The sequence below is a fragment of the Dermacentor albipictus genome, chromosome 2, assembly GCF_038994185.2.
Source record: "Dermacentor albipictus isolate Rhodes 1998 colony chromosome 2, USDA_Dalb.pri_finalv2, whole genome shotgun sequence".
Lineage (NCBI taxonomy): Eukaryota > Metazoa > Arthropoda > Arachnida > Ixodida > Ixodidae > Dermacentor > Dermacentor albipictus.
In genome coordinates, this window is record NC_091822.1 from 76,659,253 (window position 1) to 76,681,215 (window position 21,963).

Below are 21,963 nucleotides of genomic sequence, written 5' to 3' on the forward strand. Positions count from 1 at the left end.
TGCCATACGTCACGTTTGCTTACAATACCGCTGTGCATGAAACCACCGAGTTTACACCATTCGAGCTTGTTTACGGACGTCGCGTTACAACTCCCTTAGACGCCATGCTCCCGGTAGACCACGGAACAACAAGGAATGGCAACACTGAAGATTTCGTCGAGAAAGCCGAGGAAGCTCGCCAGCTTGCTCGGAATCGCATCCGCACCCAGCAGAATACCGCCGCCTACCGTTACAACCAGACCCGACGGAATGTCCAGTACTTACCAGGCGACCGCGTGTGGGTGTGTACACCTATCCGACACCGCGGGCTCTCCGAGAAATTGTTGCGCCGCTACTTCGGCCCCTACGAAGTTGTACGCCGCCTCAGTTATGTGAACTACGAGGTGGTGCCTCAAACCTCTGATCCTGGCTCGAACCGACGCCGTCCCCGTGCTGAAGTCGTCCACGTAGTACGGATGAAGCCGTACTACGCACGCCAGGGCTAAGCAACCCTCACAAACTGCTTCAGCATTGTGCACATTCCTCTATGTTTTTTTTGTCTTTTCATGTTGGCACTCTTGCCCATAGTGCGCGCCCGCTGCCCTCGAAGCGACCGGGCCGGTCGCTTTTGAGAGCATAGCAATGACGCGAAATAGGTTTGCACGTGTTGAAACGGGACCCTGAAGGCCAGAACGACGAAGTTCGTGGTTGCGCGCGGGCTCTCCGAGGACCAGCCATCGCTACAGGCAGACGTTTTTTTCTTAACCTGTCGGTGCTAAACTGTTTTAGTTGTCATAGCTGGGTGACAGTATTACCTCCCGGAAACTTAGGAGCTGTGGCCGAAAATATGAGTGCCTGAAACCTTTAGCACTTACTGTGATACGTGGCCATCTACTATGGCAACCATAATTCCTGATTAAGCATGGTAAGAAAAGTACTAACCCAATTTAGCTATTTGGTGCCCTAGACATACGTAAGGACACTTGCGTCTCAGTTCATATGTTGAATTGGTTCAAATAAAGAAAGTACTTGTGTGTTTCATTATTGCCTTTGAGCTGTCAAGAGACAAAAAATATTGTTTAAATTAATTTTCCCGATCATGTTGTGTTCAATATAATAAGGTTTATTTCACCTTGTAGCTCACTTTGACGGGTGGTAAATCCTGAAAGCTACTGATTCAATATAAAAGGTGACCATTTCTACGTTTTCCGGAATGTTTAATTATTGCAGATGGCAGGCAGCATAATTCTTGTTCTTGAGCTGGATTATTCGAGGATGCAAGACATACCAGAACGACAAATGTAGCTTTGCGTTTATTATTGTCCTTCTCTCAGTCGCGCTGCATTTTTTTATACAAAAATGAACCAACTCCCCGTGTCAAAGTTTTACTGCCACATATTTACAGCACACATTTCAGCACACAATATTTGCAGCACATATTGCTATTTACGAGTTGTAGCCGGTGAACTTGCAAGACGTATACACTTGAAATTTATGTATGTACAGGATGGCATCAGTTTCGAGATATTATTTCCCAAAGCGTGGGCCGAAATACATGGATGTTGCAGTTACTTCTGTGCATCACTGCCTAAAATAGCTTTAAGAAAAACGTAAGTGGAACAACAGTACAATTATACTGCGAGTTTCGTGGCGCATATCTCTAAACTGGTGTCGTTCCGTAAATTCATCACAAATGGGATGCGCCTTGCATACTCACCATCTACATTTCTTAAATTGCAATAAGTGCTGTAAACTAATAATTAGGAAGGTAATCAGCGAATATGTTTTTATTTTCTTGGATATGTGTTTGGATTTCTCGTGCAAAGAATATCCGCCTTTCTCTTCCAGCCCAGGGTCAAGAATTCAATTATCTGCAACAGGAGGTTTTCTTTATTTCCGTAAGCATAAAAATGAAGACCCCGTGTAGCCCAGGCATGTGGCACCCATCAGCTTGTGCGAGTTGCGAACAGCGCACTAAATAAAATATCCACCTATCTCTTATGAATGTTGCAGCATAAAGGACACCCTTTAAGCAGCTACTTCGTATGTCGATCAGGTAGACCGACGCCTCATTTTTTTACTATTGAATTGCGAATGTCTGTGGTTCTGCAGAGATAGGAGTTATGGAGCTAGAATTGTTTTTGGGCAATGCAATTAGTCTGAACAACTTCCTTTGTGCGTTTACGAGCGTGAAATGAAAAAGTAACAAAATAAAGCACTCACTGGTCAGTATACTCTCCAGTAAAAATATTTGATTGCAGCGTAGCATGAATTCACTCATTTATTGCGATTATAAGTGCATCGGATACCGCCATAGAGAGATGGTAGGCCAACTAACACTGTCAAAATTTTTTCCGCCAAACATGAGTGCCATAAATTTTTGTCAAGACCAATATGCCAAGGCAGTTCAATCTTTCCTGTTATCGCAGGCATGTCAAGATCCCTCGAATACCGAAACAGCATGTATTAATTCTGACTTTTCCCAGCTTCCCGTTGTAATACTAAAGATAATATCATAACTGGCAGGAATATGCAAGGGAATTACGAAGCTTCGGAGCAAGTTCAAAACCATATTAACAAAGGATACTGGGTGAATTGGTAACTGAAGATGTTCCCAGTGGTGGGCAGCGCAGCTCGCACGAAGACAAAAGAAGCGGACGATACGAGGGCAGACTGATAACTGGTTGATTTATTTCAAACGAGGGATTAAATATACGCAGAATGGAATCATGGGATGCGTATCAGGGCTGGAATTGTGTCAGCCTATCTCAGTATCCAAAAAGTTGGTTTCTTCATCCAAACAATAAATACCGCGCAATCAGCGCTGAAACGAAAAAAAATCTTAGGAGTAACGTTGAGATACAGGAATAAAGCCGTGTGTAATAGAAACGAAAGGGGGTAGCAAATAGCATAGTTAAGTTTACCAGGAAGTAGCTTAGTTGCGCAGACAATATATTTTGCAGAACATACAACGAGATGACTTTATAGAGCATGAGAATTGGTAGCAAGGGATGGTAAATGGGTAGTGTGATCAGTGGCGTAGCTACGGGGTGGGCGGGGGCGGGGGGGGGGGGTGCAAGTCAGCGTCCACACCTTTCGACCTTCTCCTATAGTAGGCTTTAACGCTCTCTGATATCTTTTGCAAGCGTGTTATATCGCGGCTTAGGTTCGACGGCTGTTCATATTCATCTGACAAATTAACCTGACAGTCAATCCCCATCTGCTTCTTTACAAGTTGCCATTGGACCATAAAGCAACTTTGACGAACTAAAGACATTAAATTGATATGACAAACACTTTCGGTGTGCAGTTATGCACGATGGCACATTGCGTGAACCAACAAACTCACGTCAAGTCCATTCCCGCTAAGCTTACCTGCAGAACGTTTTCAAGAGCACCCTATTCAGTGTTGTGCCCAACACAGTGACAGTCGCACTGAAGCGTGTCGTAAGTAGTCGTCACGCTGTTTTAGGGACTGCTTACAACAGGTATGCAGGTGACTGAGTACAGCACAACGTCAGGCGTTTGTTCGCCGATCTGCGCCTTATAAATTTAAGATAACGGCATTGACAGCAGCTGGCGTGGGCGGTGAAGCAAGGACCCGTATGGCCGAATCATCATTTCAACAGCGGGATAAGAATAATAAATCAAATACACTGGTTCGCCTCTGAGGCTCCACTCGATACCGTCTCCGTAGCTGTCATGCGGTCCATTCAGGTTCAGCCCATTAAGGTTCGCCGTGTAGCAGTCGTTGTACCACCAACCTCCTCGGAACAAGGCCGCACAGTTGCGAGGACCAAAATCGTTGTCGCGGTCAAAGGTGGAGAAGTTGTGACCGTTGCCGTCCGCCATGGCATCCCAGCCAGGGAGGGAAGAAGAAGACTGGCGAATAAAACAGCTGGATTTCATGGCATGCTAACGAAAAGAAAGGTATATTTCGTTCCAAGCCATCATGGCCCCACGACCTATAATTGCCGCGAAATTATGCAGCGTAGGTGCAAGTTAAAGATGTTTAAGAACAGAGCTTTACTTCTGGGAAAAATGACGGCAACGCCATTCCGAGATTGATCTGTCCTGTAGCCAACCATCTTCCATTCCTATAAAGGACTTTACACATTGCTGTGATTTCGTGGATGGGTACAATTTCACTGGCAATATATGCTCAGCACCTTTAGGCACACTTGGTGCATTATTATAGTTTTATTTCTCTTGTTATCAGTTTTGTGTTGGCCTTTTCTCATAGAAACGCACAATGTTTGAAGTGCTAGCCTGCATATGCATGAATAATGATGGTTCTACCTTAAAATAATTTGCAGACGCTAATTTGAAAGGCTAAGGAAGTTTTCTTTAATTATGCTTAACATTGCAGCATGCGTTATGAACAGTATACCTTTTGCTCTTAGGCAGAAGTATTGACAAGTATTCTGAAGATACCGTGTATATTATGTTAATGTTGCAGAGTGTCCTGGCCAGAATGCATTGTTTACAGGGAAGGTGTTTATGTGTAGGATTCCGTATATTTTTTGTGCGCGTAAACGAAGAGCTATCATCACCACAGGCCCATACCTCTGTAAGCAATCAAGAATGCCATGGCTGATAACCCCGTAATACAGAGGCTTCCAGCAATCAGCAAAGTGAAGCGAACAGCGCTTACATTCTTTCTAGTCACGCATACAGAATACACATCATGTCGGACACTTTTATCATCAATGGCCCATAAGCGCGTAAGCAATGGCTCGTACACCTGCAAGGAATGGCTTATACCCCTGTGACACGGCCGCTGCGCCTCTGAGCAATGGATACCACCGCGCAACCTATTTCTTAGTGTTCCTGTATATGCTCCCGCAGGGAGCAGAGTTGCGCATAACTTTTCCGACGCCGCTCGCACCGCTATTGGCCGAGCGCGAAAAATGACGTCAAATGATCCGCGCCGCTGCGAAGCCAACTTTACGGGCGCATCGCCGACTCATACGAACTCGTCGTTTCCGTCAGTGTCACCGCCATTGCAATCAGAAGACCATCGATCGTGCGTTCAGAGGAGCAGCTGCGGGTTTCAGGTACGGTATTCGACGATGTGAAGTCAAGGACCTTGGTGAAGTGATACGAAACACATCGCACTGGCACTTGTATTCCAGTATGACGGGGTGCAGCGCACCATACTGCACAAACCGCACGGAAGGCGGTAAAGCGCTCTACGCGGTGCCAGTGGAACAAAACTTGTCGTCCAATTAAACATGCTGGAAATCTACGTTGTGCTTTGGTGAATGCTGTTTCCTGTGGGCGGGAGTGGAGTGAATGCACTGTTGAATGACGTAAAATTTCCTTGCCTCTGATGCGATAGGTCACACAGCTTTGTAACTGGGCTTTTTGGCCAAAGCCTGCTTCAGTGATTTCATTGACTTGATACAGTGCCTTCAACTACTGGCTCTTCTCTGAGTGGTGAGACATCAAGAAAAATGTGTTGTCATATTACAGTCTGCACTGTGTGAATAATTACTCTGCAAGTTTGCCATCTTGATGTGATTAGTGCAATAAAAATATCCTGTTGTTACTCTTAATAGCTTGTTGCCTTTCCAGTTTCTTTGAATTCTGCCCCCAAGGTTCCAAGAACCAGCACACTTGGCCTGCTGCCAGCAGCCGTTCATGCATTCCCTTCTATGAAATAAATTTGATCTAGAAGCTCTTGCATCTTGAATCTTTTTCTACTTGCAGATTTGCTGCTACTAAATAGCTGCTTAGTCTGTGTTATGAATTAATCGTAAAAGTAAGCTTTGCGAAAAATGTGCGCATGTGAACATTTGAAATGCGCTTAAATCTGTGTCTGCACCGCATGTATCGAAAACGTGCAGCTGTTCTGAACGATGGTTAGTGATAAATGACGCTCTGTTAACGGTCACTGACATAACTGCAGGCACGATAGCTCTCTTGGCGACGGTCATTTTTCGGCTGGTTTCGGCAGCCAAAATGCGCTACGTGTCCACCTTACATATATGAAGTTATCTTTAAGCACTGTTTAAAACATTTCTTGCCTTCTGACAATGATAAGGCAACTTCATGTGCATGCTGAAAGTCATTGCACCGCTTTTTGTAGCGACGTACTGCGCGTTTGCGAGCGAACTTTGGAGCTGTTCGAGCCACGGGAGTATATTATTTTGGGGAATCGAAGGCGGTCCTACCCCCTATTTGTACGTTCGTGCGTGTGTTTGTATATGCGTGTTTACATAGGTACATACAAAGTTTCGGTTGGTTGGAAGCCCACCCCCTCCGGCTGCACGAATGACTCGTTCAAGCGTAGCCTGTATGAAGAAGTGCCCTTTGCTAAGCGCCTGCGAACAATTGGCGCTTGTAGTTCGCGACCACTAGAGAAAAAGGCGGAACACCGCGCGGCATTTGGCTCCTGCGCGTGCGAGGAGTGGCTTCGCTGCAGAGCTGGAGCACGACGGCAGACCTATGCGCAACTCTGCTCCCTGTGGGAGCATATACAGGAACACTACTATTTCTATGCGCGCACTGCCCTCTCTTTGTACGCCCTCCCATCACGTTCATGATTAGTTTCTTACTGCTCCCCGAGGTGGCGGTGGTCGTCAGCGCTGAAGAACAAAATGTGATAAAACCGGCAGCTGCCGAGCTGTGCACTCCATTTGTTTTCTGCAGTAAGCGTAGGAGGGCCACGTGCAGTTAGGACTCTCGAAAAGCAACATCTTACGTGCCTTCGAGGAAGGACCAAGCACCAACGGGAATGCCAACGGCGCCGGCGGCCGGCAAACGCCACCCAAGATTGTGCAGAGAACGCCGAGCGTATGCGGCAAGGCACATAAGGCGATGCATGTCGCGAAGCTGAGAATGCGCAAGACTCAAGTATCATGCTACTACAATAAAAACTCCCAAAAGCAATAAATCTGTGTGCGTGCCTGTGTCACAGTAACCACCGAACAAGACAATGAATGTGATCGTGCAGTTCTTCAAAATTAAGTGTCATCTGTGTGTCGTGTGCTACAAGAGCTTCGCTGGTATCGTTACGGAGTTGAAAGGATCGGTATTTTTTTTTCTCCAAGCAAGACCTCCTTGCCGTTCTACTTCATGAATTCAGGCTTTTTTGTATGGAAAACTATGGCTATATACTGTACAACGCGTTTTTGTAATATAGCCATTGTTAAGAGTGAAAGCTGACCGTGCAATGAAAACACCTACTTCCAATTTAATTTCAGAGATTAAATTAGGGATAACAGACGCGCAGGGCGCGTATTGTTTTGATCAAAAGTACATAATCCGTAAGCTGTTAGGTTTATACCTCGAGTGCCAAGGAGAAATAAATGCTGTGGCGGGCTGAGTAGTATTTGGTGGGTTGAAATTGGCGGGCACTGAATGAAGTGCTTTGACGCAAGCAAGGGGTAATCGTAGATCTTCGCCAGTGGCCTTCGTCAGGCCGTGGAAAAGAATAGGCTGAATAAATAGATGACGAAAACATCGTGCGACTGCTGTATAAAAGTTGTGGCTGATATAGCAGTGTCTTTGCGGCGGGCCTCTGATAGCCCACCGAAGACAAACGTTTCTGAAAGCGATATAGTAAACGTTTAGGTAATATTCATCATCATTTATGCACCCTGGAGACTGCTGTCTGGCTCAATAATCCCAATAACCACCGCTACAAACACGGTCCGACTTATTGCTTGGAACAAGTGGTACATGACATCAACCTACCTTCTGGGCCTACCAGCTTTCCCAAGTGCAGCTTGTATAGGTCGTCTTCATTGCCGACGTGAATGCTTTCGTAGTCGGCAGAAACGCTGTATTCTGTGTTATTCTTCAGCACCACCCGAAGAGACATGTCTTCGTCGCCGGACGTCAGCGCGTGCAAAGCATTGTTTCCTGAAAACGAGACGTTTCGATATTCTGTGCGAAGGCCATCAAATCTCAGCGTGCACAAAATTTATAAGTAGAACAAAAATTTCGTTACTTGTCGTACAAAAAGGTGCGTATTATTGCAAATAATGCGTTTTTTTGTGTTTGCGAACTGGAACATGTATTTATAAGTACCTACATTAATTATTTTGGTATCTCTTTTTCTTTTGCCGTGAGAAGGCTACGCTATCAATTGCTATTTCACTCACACAACGCAAGCTATAGAGATATTTAATGTTAGCTATAAAGGAACAGAGCCAGAAACCACCTCTCTTGCGCTGACGACAGTGATTTTAGTGCGACAAAGATCAGCCATGTCTATAGCTATTGCCTGGCATTTTAGCGACTGCTGCATCTCGCCACTAGAAGGAAAGTAGTACTCATGATACCAGTGAAATTGAGACATGAGAGCGGTGTAGGTTAGCCAGCAGAATGTTTTTCTAGTTTACAAACATACCTTTCTTTCTTCCTGCTATGTCAAACATATACAATCTTCCACTCATGCTTTGATGGTTGCTTTCTCATCTGAGCAAGACAGAAACAAAAGAGCAATGGTTCCCAGTCAGGTAAGTTTATGCGCTAGCATTATGCATCTATAATTATCAATATATCAGTTCAAATTTACAGTGATTGAGGCTTAGGAAAAAAACAAAACATGATGTGCCTGTCAACGAAAACGAACTTCTCGCACTGAACTGTCGCACTGAACTGGCGTACTACGCGGGCCGATGAAGATTATTTGAACCACTAAAAACAAATGTCTTGCTTCGTTTGTTTCCATTAGAAAAAAATATCTAATATATTGATATTTCGCAATGAGGACATCTGCATTCGGCGTCAGCAACTTCGATTTATCATTTAGAGAAATGGATGCTGACTTACGCGGAAACAAAGCACGGTTTGAATGCGATTACCATTGGCGGGAAAACTCACTTTGTTTGCGGTATGTCAGTGACCGACTTGAGTCACTATCTGACACCAGGACTGGGACAGTGATCCTAGTTCACGCCTGCTTCGCTAATTGTTTTATGTGCCAATAGTTATGGGCCGCTATTAAATCATACCTACATCGTGCCAAGATGGGCGACTAGTTTTGTGCCACTCATCAAGGACGAAAAAGGATATCCCCTAAAATATCTGTTGCCGAGGGAAATCGAAAGTGCGTCATTTACATTGAGACACGCGTCAAGCGCAGCCTTACCGGCGACGCCGCTAGCTGACTTAGACAGTGCAGAGGGAAGTGCGAAAGAAAAATCAGGCAGCAGCAGACTCTCATACAAGAGGCCTTCCGGAGGAGACAAAACGGTATGTGTGGCTACATCCCTTAAAGGCTAATCACATTAACGGCGACTGTAATTTTGAGATTGTTTCTGCCGTAATTTCTTTTTTGCGGTGCCTGTATAAAATTGTGTCGTTTTCGCCAGCACACCTACAATAATTCCCATATATGACCACACTTCACAGTATGCTTGCACATTCCACTGCTTGGGCCATTTGGTTCAGGATGAGTTCCTCCCAGGACTTTCATCCACGCCGCTTTACTTTGAGCCTTTTTATTGGCACGAATACCACAAATGAATTTAACTTCGTTTACCGTCGTAAATGTGCACTCAACGCTGCGAATATTTCGGAAGGACCGCAGTTCGCTCCATCATCATGATTTCTTCATTGTGCGTAATCGTTTCGCTTAGACGCCCGGCTAGATCTGACACTGAGTTGACGTCACCGCGACTTGCACACCCAGAAATCTTGGACATTGCCCATGTGGCAATCGGGTGAGGAACTTCACCGCTACACGCCAATCTCACTCAATGGGCCGCACCTAAAAAAAATGGAATTTCAATATATTGGCCTCGTTTGAAAAGGTTTTCGGTACGCAATGTCGAAAGCGTACTTGCTTGCGGTTTGGCGATTCCATCCTGAGAGTCCATTCTCTGTCCATATGTCGTGCACGCTCATTAGTTAGAATACGTAGATAGAAATAAGTGCAGGAAATTAGCAATAAAGAAAAGCTTATGAGCGCAATAGTTTTAATTATTCAAATAAACTTTTTGACTTCTCGTAGAAGTAATGACCACCTCATCGAATAATTTAGATCAAGATTTTCAACTGTGCTGTTTGCCACAAGCCATTTTTTAAAAAAAAATGTAGGTAAATAAAAGCACTCAATATACGTAAAGAAGGTGTTGGTGAAAGGACGTTGTTTCAGAAAACATAAAGGTAATCACTAAAGCCACAGAATAATTAATCTTTATCTGGCTTAGTCCATGTTATGATGTAGTCCTATCTACATTTATGGGCACGCATTGCTTGCGAAGATTCTATTTTATATATGAAAACTGTAAAAGTTTCATTAGTACTATAGTACTATAGACCGTTCTGTCGGCGAGGAAAAACGTAGCCTCGAACCAGCGCGCCGGGCCGCTCTCCTCCTCGCACTGGTATGTGCGGATTCCGTTTTCTCCCAGCAGCAACTTGGATAGGTATAGCGGTTGAATCGCGAATCAGTGCGATTTTAACGCGTTCTCTCTGGGATTTCTGCTATACCAGATGACTCAAGGTCGATAAGCTACCACTCTGCTGTATTCGGTTGCAAAAATAACTTTCGGAAGCAAACGTGAAGCGCATCTTCAGCCGCGGCGACTTCGTGCACACCACCGCTGCGGTAGCAGAGAAGCGTCCGCTTTGTATTGCCAGCGTAAACAGAAAGGATTTGATGCCGTCGCGAGTATGTTCGGAAGGTTTTGTTCCCAGTGAGGGCTTGGCGACGAACTCGGAACTCGGCACCCATGATCAAACTGGAATATGAAAGAGAGGCGCGTATTCGAGTCAGTCAACTATTGCGAATGGATGAAGTTAACTACTTCTTCGTGCACCACAATAAACTTGTTCTGTTCAAACGTGTTCTAAGGTCATCATGCCTGGCAACCAATGTTCTGGAGCAAGTTGACCGAAGACGTATTATGAAAACAGTACTTGCCGGCGAAGAAATGCAAGTGTGTTGTTTTCCATTCTGCAAACAAAGCCATGCCTACCGTGTTGCCGGTCTGCCCTAGTTCACACGGGCTCTCCCATTCTTCCGAATCTCGCCGGCAGGCTGGCGACGCCACTCATCGCGGGCTGTATTACTGCAGAATATAAAGTTGCTTTTGCAAAGAGTATTTGTTCGTTTTCGGCTCACTCGAATAGACGGGTGCCCTTGCTTGGACAGGCACCATTCGAGACATAGGAGTGCGTATTATCTTTTAACGCGACGAGTGCGTCTGATTGATCGAGACATTTTCGTCACCATTATCATCAGCTCATTTTATTCATGTTAACAGCGGTTCTGATGGAGTTATTTTACAGTTCTTTATTTTGTAAAGTGTGATGCCCGGATGCCCGATAAACAGTGTTCAGAAAATCTTACAGCCATAAATTTTAGGAACACAAAAGCTAGCAAGACGTGTTTCCTCGGAGCTTCGCAGTTACATGGATGGGGATGTACGCTTATGCGGCACACCGCACGGCACATGGAGACACCTCTAACTGTTGTCAGCTGAATGATACCATAATAAAGTTCAAGGCTAGACGTACAATAGACAGTTTTAGTTACACGTACGTAGAGGCTTTGCGTACGTAGAGCTTCCACGTGTGAGCAGTGCGTATGCATACAACGTAGCGGGCGCGCGCGCGTCTCACGGACGTACGTTAGATTCAATTCTTTCCGTGCGTTTCTTGCGCACGTAGAAAGCTTCGCGCGGGAGTTCCGCAAGATCACGAACAAGCGATAGCGGCCTGCGCGCGCGCAGAAGGCTCGTTTCGAAACACGGCGACAGGATTGAATTGGCTACCGCCGTGTTCACATTTCCGGATAGATGGGGCTGCAGGGTCCCTCTTGGCGTGCGTCGCGTACGTGTAGCTAAAAGCGTTTCAGATGGCGTGCACGTAAGGTATGTAGGCTTTTCACGTTTGCGTACGTGAAGCCTCTACGTACGTGTAACTAAAACTGTCTAATAACAACACGTTCCATGTATACGTTCCGTATCGACTTGACTTGACCATCCTCCTATGTATATGGTGAGCAGAGTTGCGCGAGCGTCTCTAAGCCCGTCGCCATTCAATATTGCGACTATATCGAAGGTAAAAGCTTAGTGACGACACGCTAAGAAGTTTTAAAATATAAAGAGCTTGTTGACACCTCTCGGAAAAGCGCGAACTATTGCAACTCGGCATCAATAGCATGTTCGCCGTGCACCCTCCAGCGCGATCCCACATACCACCATGACCCCAGATGATAGACGGCGCTGTGGTCGCAAAATGGCGGTGCCCTCAATGAAACGGTCTATACAATGCCGTGATGACTGTTGTTAGAAGGTGAAGGTGAAATTTCCCAGGCGCTCAGGTGGGCCGACTTACCTATCCAGTACTCCTGAGCAGGATCACCGAAGCCATTGACATATTCTGTCCAGTTTCGATAGAAGTGGTAGGCGCTGTTTCCAAACTGTCCTCGCCTTTGGATCACCTGCGTTAAGACATTCCCTCATAGATGGGTGCAAGCTACATGCCACACCATAAACAATAGGTGATTCTCTCTTTATCATGTGCATTAAATTGAAAACAAATTCAAAGCAGCTAGTTGAACGAATTCATCAGAACCCCTTGCCATCTACATTACACGTCGACCTCAAATGGTGCACTTTTTAAAGAATTACGAATGGTTTTATACGAGCGATGTCTCATTCTAGCTTCATTACCAATAAGGCATTTAAATGAGAGTCGCCATACTTCCAGAGGACACATAACAACCAAATAGCGCTTGCCACGACGCCAGACGCAAGGAGATTGCGATAAAGCAGATAACACATTTGACGAGTGGCAGAATGAAATGTCTACAAGTGAATAGAAACAGCCACCGCTTTACCAATTGATATTTGCGGCGTAGCAAACAGAGTGTATGAATCGTTAGAGTGCAAAATATATCTTTGTATACCTTCTTGTTGTGAACGTTTGTGAGCGATTGTTATGTACACGTACTTGATTATGGGATATGGGATATATCCAATGGAGATATTTGCGAGGTGCACTTAATAATGTAATAAAATATCTGCGTGAAACACATGAAAACAGTAGGGAGGAACTTGCCATTGATAAGAGGAAAGCCAACTGTCTATATAATTCAAGGTGCGCAATTGCAAGAACTTCTCTTCACACATATTTATTGTAGAACCATCGAGTGCAATTTTCTTGTCGTGTGACACAGGGGTTTTCGTATTTGCACTTCCGTTGTAATATGCTATAATTTTCATATTGTATATCTGTATTGACACTGAAACACACTGCTTGCATAGCATGTGCAATGCGGGCTATATTTCCTTAAGACAAAAAAAAATAAAATAAAGAGACACTCCCTCAAGCTATGTAATTGGTATTGTGTGCGGAAAAATCTTATTAAGAGCAAGTGGCCTTACCGTCCAACCACCGCCGTCGGTTTTCATGTCACAGTAGACGCTTTGTCGCGACGGTCCCGCCGCCTGATGGAATATTGTGTAAACGCCACTGTTCCTCTGACCAGCACGCAAAAGATCGCTGCAATGCCGAGGCTCAATGGTATCTGAAGGAAACATATATTTTTGTCAATTACTTAGATAGAGAGAAACATTTTATTATGACTCACTATTTAAGGAGGAAAGTTGCTAAGTAGTACAGAAAATGAGAACTAGACGCAGTTGTTCCTAACAGTTTCGCAGATCGTCGGCTCAGTGTTGTTCGCCACACCAAATAAAGCAATCTAGTAATGAAACGACATGAAAACAGTTCTCTGGTGCTTGCCTAAAGCCCTGTGGAGTTGGACATTTTGGCTACCTAAGCTTTTTATTCTTTAGTGAGGAAATGAATTATTTTTTATATTCTTTTATGAAAGCACAGAAATGTTGCAGCTGCATTAAACTTAGCGGCACATTTAGTGTAAACAGTTCTGCCGGTTCACTCATAGTTACATGCGAGACCGCTGCCTTTAAATCTTGGCCCGTGTATTCAGGGTGGAGTCAAGTTTCGGTACATGCCCACTTTCTTCACATTTCTTGACTCTGTTTGTTTCCATAGCATGGCATAACACACTTGGTTGGCTTTGCCCAGGACGCGGACACGCAGCTACAATAAGTCAAGTCGCGGTGGTTTCCGTTTATTCGCTCTAGACGAAGTCAGCCAGCCTCATTAAATACACCTTAATAGTGATCACCTTTAGAGATAATGTGGCGATACAGTATAATTTCGCAGTCAACACCTCGATAATCTTCCACATTTGAGCGATGCTGCAAGAATAAAAAAATCACTCTTACTTTTAATGTCGTACAGGACCCGGCTGAGCTCCCATCCGGGTTCCTCCACTTGCTCGACGGTTAGCTTCACAAGTGCTGCTGACTGCACAGCGACGGCGGAAGCGGTGACAAGCACGAACAGAAAGGCAAAGTATCTTCCCATCTGGACTGATGCACGTGGCACTTTGAAACTGTCAAAGAAAGTATTGCAAGTATCAGGAGTTCACCAGTGTTACCCCCATTCAGGAAGCAACGGGTCAATGGATCTCCATGTGGTCTTTGTTTACGTAAATCTATCTTGGTTAGAAGAGACCAACTAACTAAAAAACAATGAATTTTAAGCGTATATTTTATTACCTACACACAAAATGAAAATATCATCTACCTTACCTACGAACAATTACATTAATTTCTTTGTTGCAGATGCAAGTGTGCTCATTCCACTAGCGCATTATGTGAAAGATTTAAAAGGCATTTTGAATGGTGAGATGTCATAGCATGGCAGAAGACGATGTAGGTAGCGCCGTGACATGCTGCCCGAGTTCAAGCCCGGGTTCGAGCTACCATCGGAGCATCTTTAGATCGGCGCACCGGGCTCATGGCCGCCTATATTCGGGCGACCACTCCAAAAATGTGTTGGAAAGATAGCACTTTACACTTTCCGACAAATGATGACCTCGGACGCTTCAATATAAGCAATGTCCCGAACCAAGCAACCCACAAGTGCCGACTTCCAGACGGCGAATGGCCACCCGACGCGTTCCTTCGCACGCTCTCCCCAGGCATTATCGGGCCTTCTTGTCGGCGGCAACCTCATCATGCCTCAAGGCCTACCCAGTCCTGAAAGACACAGAGACCGACCCCGACAGTTCCGCGATGCTGGACGCAACAGCAACCGAACTGTTCTCGCTGCTTTGAGGTTCCTAGGCTTCTGGCAGTTGGTTTCTAACTGTAGTTTCTCAGCGTCCAGCCGCTTTTCCGCCGACTCCGTCTGACGTAACAAACACCAAGATACGACCACCTCAACAACGCGCTGCATCTGCTGTCATTGCAACTGTTATGAATATTCTCCGCTCTCTGCCTGCATGGCCTTCATAAGCTGTAACTCGTACGCTGCACAACCGAGTCAGAACAGCATCGGTTTCAATAGCTGTTAACCGCGAATGAACTCGTTGACCGAAAACTAACGCATATCCGGCGTCGCATGATGCACGTAATCGGAGACTCTACTGTTTCCCTAGACACATCTATACCTTGCGGAATCTCCTGGCTGTCACTGCCGCAGCAGATGCGCATAATCCTGAGTGCGTCCTCCTCCGAATCCCTAGAGTAGTGAGATCAAATGGCCTACATTATCATGGACGTCAGTGCACTCATAGTCTCCGCCATCAAGTGACCATGTGAGTCTTCTTCATTCGTTTCACTGGAGCGCGGCGACCACTTGGAACGGCTCCTTGATACTAAAAAACTGATTACGCCCAAAGTCGACCAGCTGACCGCGGAGCGAAGCTCACTCAAAGCAGACGGACATGTACGCCATCACGACTTTAATATCACAGCCTCAGTCAACAAAGATCGGCACGTTTGTCTGGCGAAGTGTGCGAGTGCTACGACCGGTACGGTGAGCACGCTCAACAGTGCCTTCAGCGTTTTGCCCTTGCGGGAACCGCTCAGCTAATACACTGATAGCGGCCAGAGCCATAAACCCAACATGCGGCCGCCTTTCACAGGTCAAAGAATCCATGACCAAAGCCTTATACTTCATCAACACTGCTGCTGATACACGCGTCAACCTCCAACGTTAGATGCGTGCCCACTCCGGCACACCACGCCGCCTGCCAAGCTGCAGTCCGTGGTTTTGGCTGTGCCGTCTGCCGCATCGACGCTGAGGACATTCAACCGCATGCTGAAGGCGAGAGCGACACTTAGGCGAGAGCGACGGAGCTTCAGAAGCGTTCTCCGTCCCTCCCCTAGGATGCCAATCCTCTCCTTCAGTCGACTTGCCATCAAGCCCCTCTGGCGAGTGCATTGATAATTTGCGACTATCAACACCACTTACGCTGTACCTACAAAGAAGTTGGGCTGGCATCACAATCTCGAGACACAAGTTCTGATGGCCTCTCGCATCAGCCACATCCTTCGTGTCGCACCCCCATCAGAACTTCCAAGGTAGTATGAATCGATTGGGACGGCTACAACTTGCACCGCCTTTCAGGACTCCGCATCAGTGCCACAGAGGAGCGATGTCCGAAGACGCGTCACTCAGACTTTACTACCTCGCTGTCCCTAGCGCTACTCGCGTCATTGGGCCTTAATCATGGGACCACCGAAGCACCACACACTGCGCGTGAGACCCTCTTTTCGTCACACGTGCGATTTCACAAGCAGATGTCGGCAATTAACGACAGAGCTTTTACGGCGGACTAGATTTCTAATCAAGGGTGTGAACATGCCTCGTACATGAATTCTGACGCCCACACACAAAAGCGACGAACAAGCCTGACTCATGGCGTATCCACCGCAGGCGACTTCCTTACCTCCCTCTGTTCGCTGAACGTAAGGAACCTGGCACTTGCTTTCTCCCTGCTCTAAGCACAAAGAAACCATGCGCAACCAGACCGCGGCACTACTCCCAGCTTTCACCTTCCAAGCATCTTCAACAGTTCATTCTCTTCAACACACCCGGCACGGACTGCCTAAAGGTAAGACACACGATTGCCTCCCGATTTAAAATCGATGCACGAACAACAGGCATGTAAGCTTTTCCACAACAAAGTGGTCGCCTGCCCACTATATTTAGCGATAGCTTGTGCATCCTCTGGATTTCTCGGGAAAGAAGGGGCGCTATGGTGAGCACTGATATGTAAGTCAAAAGTGAGGAACCTGCGCCACGGCCTGCTCCCAGCACTCGAGCCAGGTGTCAGGCGAGGAGAACAACTAAGCACCCTGACATCAGTGAACCGGGCTCGCGTTCGCCTAGAATCGGGCCACCACCCATATAAAGATACTGGAGACAGATCAGATCACGACTTCCCACGCCGGGTTGTCCTAATTCATAAACAAAAACTTCCCCGTTTCCTTGGCCAACGAATATGCGCACCGTTCAACCCTGTCTTTATTGATCGTTAACTTAACGCATTACCTTGAAACATAAGAAAATTGATTTCTCTAGATATTTGCATTGCTAGAGCAATAAAGTATTACCCGCTAAAAAGGCTTTCCTATCGCATAAAATGCACATTTTCGTCGTGTAACATTTGCTACTGAAAATGGAAGGAATTTTGAAAGTTTACATGCTAAAACCACGATTTTATTATAAGACACACCGTAGTGGGGGACTCCGGATTGATCTTGACCGCCAGTGGGCCTTTAACGTTCCCCCAGCACACGGGACACTGGTGTTTTTACATTTAGACCCCATCGAAATGCGGCCGCTGCGGCCAGGATTTGATCCCGTGACCTGGTGCTTATATGCGCAACAGCACAGCATTTACGCCACCGCGGCACGTTCCTAGCGAAAAGTGATCGTACCTTGTGCACCATAACGATGACAGTTATGAAACAAAGAGCATGTCACAAGGTACACGTAATAGAGCGTTGTAATAAGTGCTGAGCAAAAGTTTGCCAGCGCGGTAAACCGTTTAAAGTGAACACAAATACGGTAAAATTGACCAAGTAATATATACCTAGCAATTGTACCCTACATAAAGTTAGACATGCTTTAGATATGCACAACCCGCCATGGTTTCTCAGTAGCAATGGCGTTGGGCTCCTGAGCATGAGGTCGCGGGATCGAATCCCGGCCATGGCGGCCGCATTTCGATGGGGGTGAAATGCGAAAACACCCGTGTACTTATATTTAGGCGGACGTTTAAGAACCCCAGGTGGTCGAAATTTCCGGAGTCCCCCACTACGCTGTGCCTCATAATAAGAAAGTGGTTTTGGCACATGAAACCTCGTAATCTAATCTAAGATATGCATATCTTAAAAGATATGCAGAAGTAAATTTTTCATCGCCACCTGTCAGGAACAGGCGCGCCCACATATTAGCGGCTTCACTGCAGTATGATTGTTAGGAAGAATCTCTTATCGCATCGGCCTTGCCCTTTGTACCCTGGATCAGCTATTATTACTTCTTGCATGGCTTTGTAACCTAGAAAACTTCTCTTCTTGCCTATACTTATCAAATGTCCGGGTTTTTTATCAGTTACATACAGTCTACAACTTTCCATAGTAAATTGTGGAATCTAATACAAATCAGAGAGTTTTTTTATTACATTTTTGAATGGTAAAGTGTCGTTTCATCATCATTATCGGCCTGGCTACGCCCACTGCAGGGCAAAGGCCTCTCCCATACTTCTCCTACTACCCCGGTAATGTGCTAATTATGGCAGTGTCGTCCCTGTAAACTTATTAATTTCATCCGCCCACCTAACTTTCTGCCGCCTCCTGCTTCGCAAGCCTGCCCTTGGAATCCAGTCCGTAACCCTCAATGACCATCGGTTATCTTCCCTCCTCAATACATGTCCTGCCCATGCCCATTTATTTTTCTTGATTTCAACGATGTGTTTACGTCGCGTTTGTTTCCTCACCCAATCTGCTCTTTTCATATCCCTTAACGTTACACCTATCATTCTTCTATCCATAGCTCGTTGCGTCGTCCTCAATTTAAGTGGAACCCTTTTCATAAACCTCCAGGTTTCTGCCCCGTATGTGAGTACTGGTAAGACACAGCTGTTATACACTTTTCTCTTCAAGGATAATGGCTACCTGCTGTTCATGATCTGCGAATGCCTGCCAAACGTACCCCAGCCAATATTTATTCTTCTGATTATTTCAGTCCCATGATACTGATCCGCGGTCACTACCTGTCCTAAGTAGAAGTAGATTACCACTTCCAGTGCCTCGCTACGTATTGTAAACCGATGTTCTATTCCGAGACTGTTAAATATAACTTTAGTTTTCTGCTGATTACTTTTTAAACCCACCCTTCTGCTTTGCCTCTCCAGGTCAGTGAGCATGCATTGCAATTGGTCGCTGGTGTAACTAAGCAAGGCAATATCATCAGCGAATCGCATGTTACTAAGGTATTCTCCATTAACTCTTATCCCATATTCTTGCCAATCCAGGTCTCTCAATACCTCTTTAAAGAAGCTGTGAATAGCATTAGAGACGTCGTATCTCCCTGCCTGACGCCTTTCTTATTATGATTTTATGGCTTTCTTTACTTCTTGCAGCGTTGCTTGTGGGACGCAAATTCCTCTAGACTATTCTCTCTTCCCTTATCGTCGTGGGCGCCACTGGAACTGTATAGGTCTCTGTAGAACTTCTCAGACACTTGAACTATTTCACCCATATTAGTAATGATATCGCCGGCTTTGTCTCTTAACGCATACATCTCATTGTTGCTTATTCCTAGTTTCTTCTTCACTGCTTTTAGGCTACCTCGGGTCCTGAGAGCACGCTCAATTCTATCCATATTATACTTCCTTATGTCAGCTGTTCTACGCTTGTTGATTACCTTGGAAAGTTGTGCCAGTTCTATTCTAGCTGTAGGGTTAGAGTCCTTCATACATTGGCGTTTCTTAATCAGATGTGTCGTCTATTTCGATAGCTTACCGGTATTCTGTCATACGAAGTTACCACCGATTTCTATTGCACACTCCTTAATGATGCCCATAAGATTGTCGTATTGCTTCCATATTAAGATCCTCTTCCTGAGTTAAAGCTGAATGCCTGTTCTGTAGCTTGATCCACAATTCCTCTATTTTCCCTCCTACTGCTAACTCATATATTTGCTTCTGATGTACCAGTTTCTTTCGTTCCCTCCTGAAGTCTCGGGTAATTGGAGTTCTGACCATCCTATGGCCACTGCAGTGCATCTTGCCGAGCACGTCCACATCTTGTATGATGCTAGTGTTTGCGCAGATTACGAGGTCTATTTCATTACTAGCCTCACAATTCGGGCTCCTCCACGTCCACTTTGGGCTATCCCGTTTGCGGAAGAATGTATTCATTATCTGCATATTATTCCGTTCTGCAAACTCTACGAATAACTGTCCCCTGCTATTCCTAGAACCTGTGCCATATTCTAGGTTCTATTCCTAGAACCTAGAACCACTGACTTGTCTCCAGCCTGCTTCGTGCCTAGTCGCGGGATCGAATCCCGGCCTCGGCGGCCGCATTTCGATGGGGGCGAAAAGCGAAAACACCCGTGTATTTAGATTTAGGTACACGTTGAAGAACCCCAGGTGGTCCAACTTTCCGGAGTCCCTCACTACGGCGTGCCTCATAATCAGAAAGTGGTTTTGGCACGTAAAACCCCATAATTTTTTGCTGCTTGCCTACCCTGGCATTGAAGCCGCCCATCAGAACAGCATATTTTGTTTTGAGTTTACCCATAACCGGTTCCTCGTCTACATAGAATCTTTCGACTTCCTCGTCATCATGACTGGATGAAGGGGCGTAGACTTGTTCGATCTTCATTTTGTATCTCTTATTATGTTTCACAACAAGACCTGCCACCCTCTGGTTAATGCTACAGAGTTCCTGCATGTTACCAGCTATATCCTTATGAATCAGGAATCCGACTTCTAGTACTCATCTCTCGTCAAGACGTCTCGTCAGGACGCGCCCGCTTTTTAGCACTCTATATGCTCCTTGTGTCCTCTTGACTTCACTGAGCCCTAATATATCCCATTTACTGCTCTCTAATTCCTCCAATGGCACTGCTAGGCTCGCCTCACTAGATAACGTTCTAGCGTTAAACGTTGTACGGTTCAGGTTCCAATGGCGGCCTGTCTGGACGCAGAGATTCTTAGCACCCTTTGCTGCGTCAGAGGTCTGACCGCTGCGGTGGTCAGTTGCTTCGCAGCTGCTAGGGACTTCGAGCGCGGGTTCGATCGTTGTATTCTTATAGGCGGTTGAGGCCAAGTACGACACCAAGGTGGCCAGGCGTCATTTACATCGCGTTATATCAGTATTTCATTGGGTCTGACTGTTTGAAGTTTCCGACACTGATCTGCAGCATCTTAGAACATTAGAACAGTAGAAATTTACCCATATATACTTCGTTTTTGACTGCTTAGGCTTGATGGGAAAGGGCCACTCAGTGCCAAATGATTACAAGCCAACTTATAGCAGCGTTGTAATCATAGAAATGTATCGCGTCAAGTTTACCTTTGTCCTATATGAGGAAAGCATTTTATCGCGACGTAAGAAAAAGAGTACCAGCGGGACAATTACCTAGAAGGACATGTGCTGGTTAAAATGCTCAAGCACATTTAGATTATGACAGCTAAGAAAGAGCAACTGCTATCTACTCACGGAATAATCTTCGCAATGTTGTACGAATCTGCTTTAACGTAGGGCGGCTGTCAGGCCAGCACCGCACAATTTAGCGCTGGAGAGGCGATGTGTGCTGATTTATATTCATGCGCACGTTGCTCCTAAGCATGGAAACATGAGAGTAGACCTGCGTGCGTTTCGCACTCCGCAGGAAAACACGAGTCTTCTCGTGTGTTAGGGAGCGACAATATAAACATTGCGCGTGCTTTCGGCAAGCAAAGAGAGACGAAAACGAGCACTGACAGCAAGTTGAAAGTGGATGCGGGAATGCGCGTTGCATGCCTGCGCCGCAACATTACGTTTCAAGTAACCGAGTTAAACAAGCCGAGTTAAACCTTGACAAGCAATATATGACTGCAGACGCTTGTCGGAAAAGTCCTGCCTCCTATATCTTTCCGCAACATTTTCTTGCTTCTTTTCGTTTCTTACACGCGCC

At 45.8% G+C, this 21,963-nt stretch overlaps 1 protein-coding gene across 1 annotated transcript; it reads right to left on the bottom strand.

The window, feature by feature from the left end:
* Positions 1-1,285: 1,285 nt before the first annotated feature.
* Positions 1,286-21,571, bottom strand: LOC135913103 (techylectin-5A-like). Its single transcript, XM_065445764.2, has 6 exons — positions 21,507-21,571; positions 14,202-14,371; positions 13,332-13,474; positions 12,280-12,385; positions 7,681-7,848; positions 1,286-3,861 (listed from the first exon to the last, which is right to left on the bottom strand). The coding sequence occupies exons 2-6, from the start codon at positions 14,341-14,343 to the stop codon at positions 3,794-3,796; spliced, it is 627 nt and encodes a 208-aa protein (XP_065301836.1). The 5' UTR covers positions 14,344-14,371; positions 21,507-21,571; the 3' UTR covers positions 1,286-3,793.
* Between the last annotated feature and the right edge of the window lie 392 nt (positions 21,572-21,963).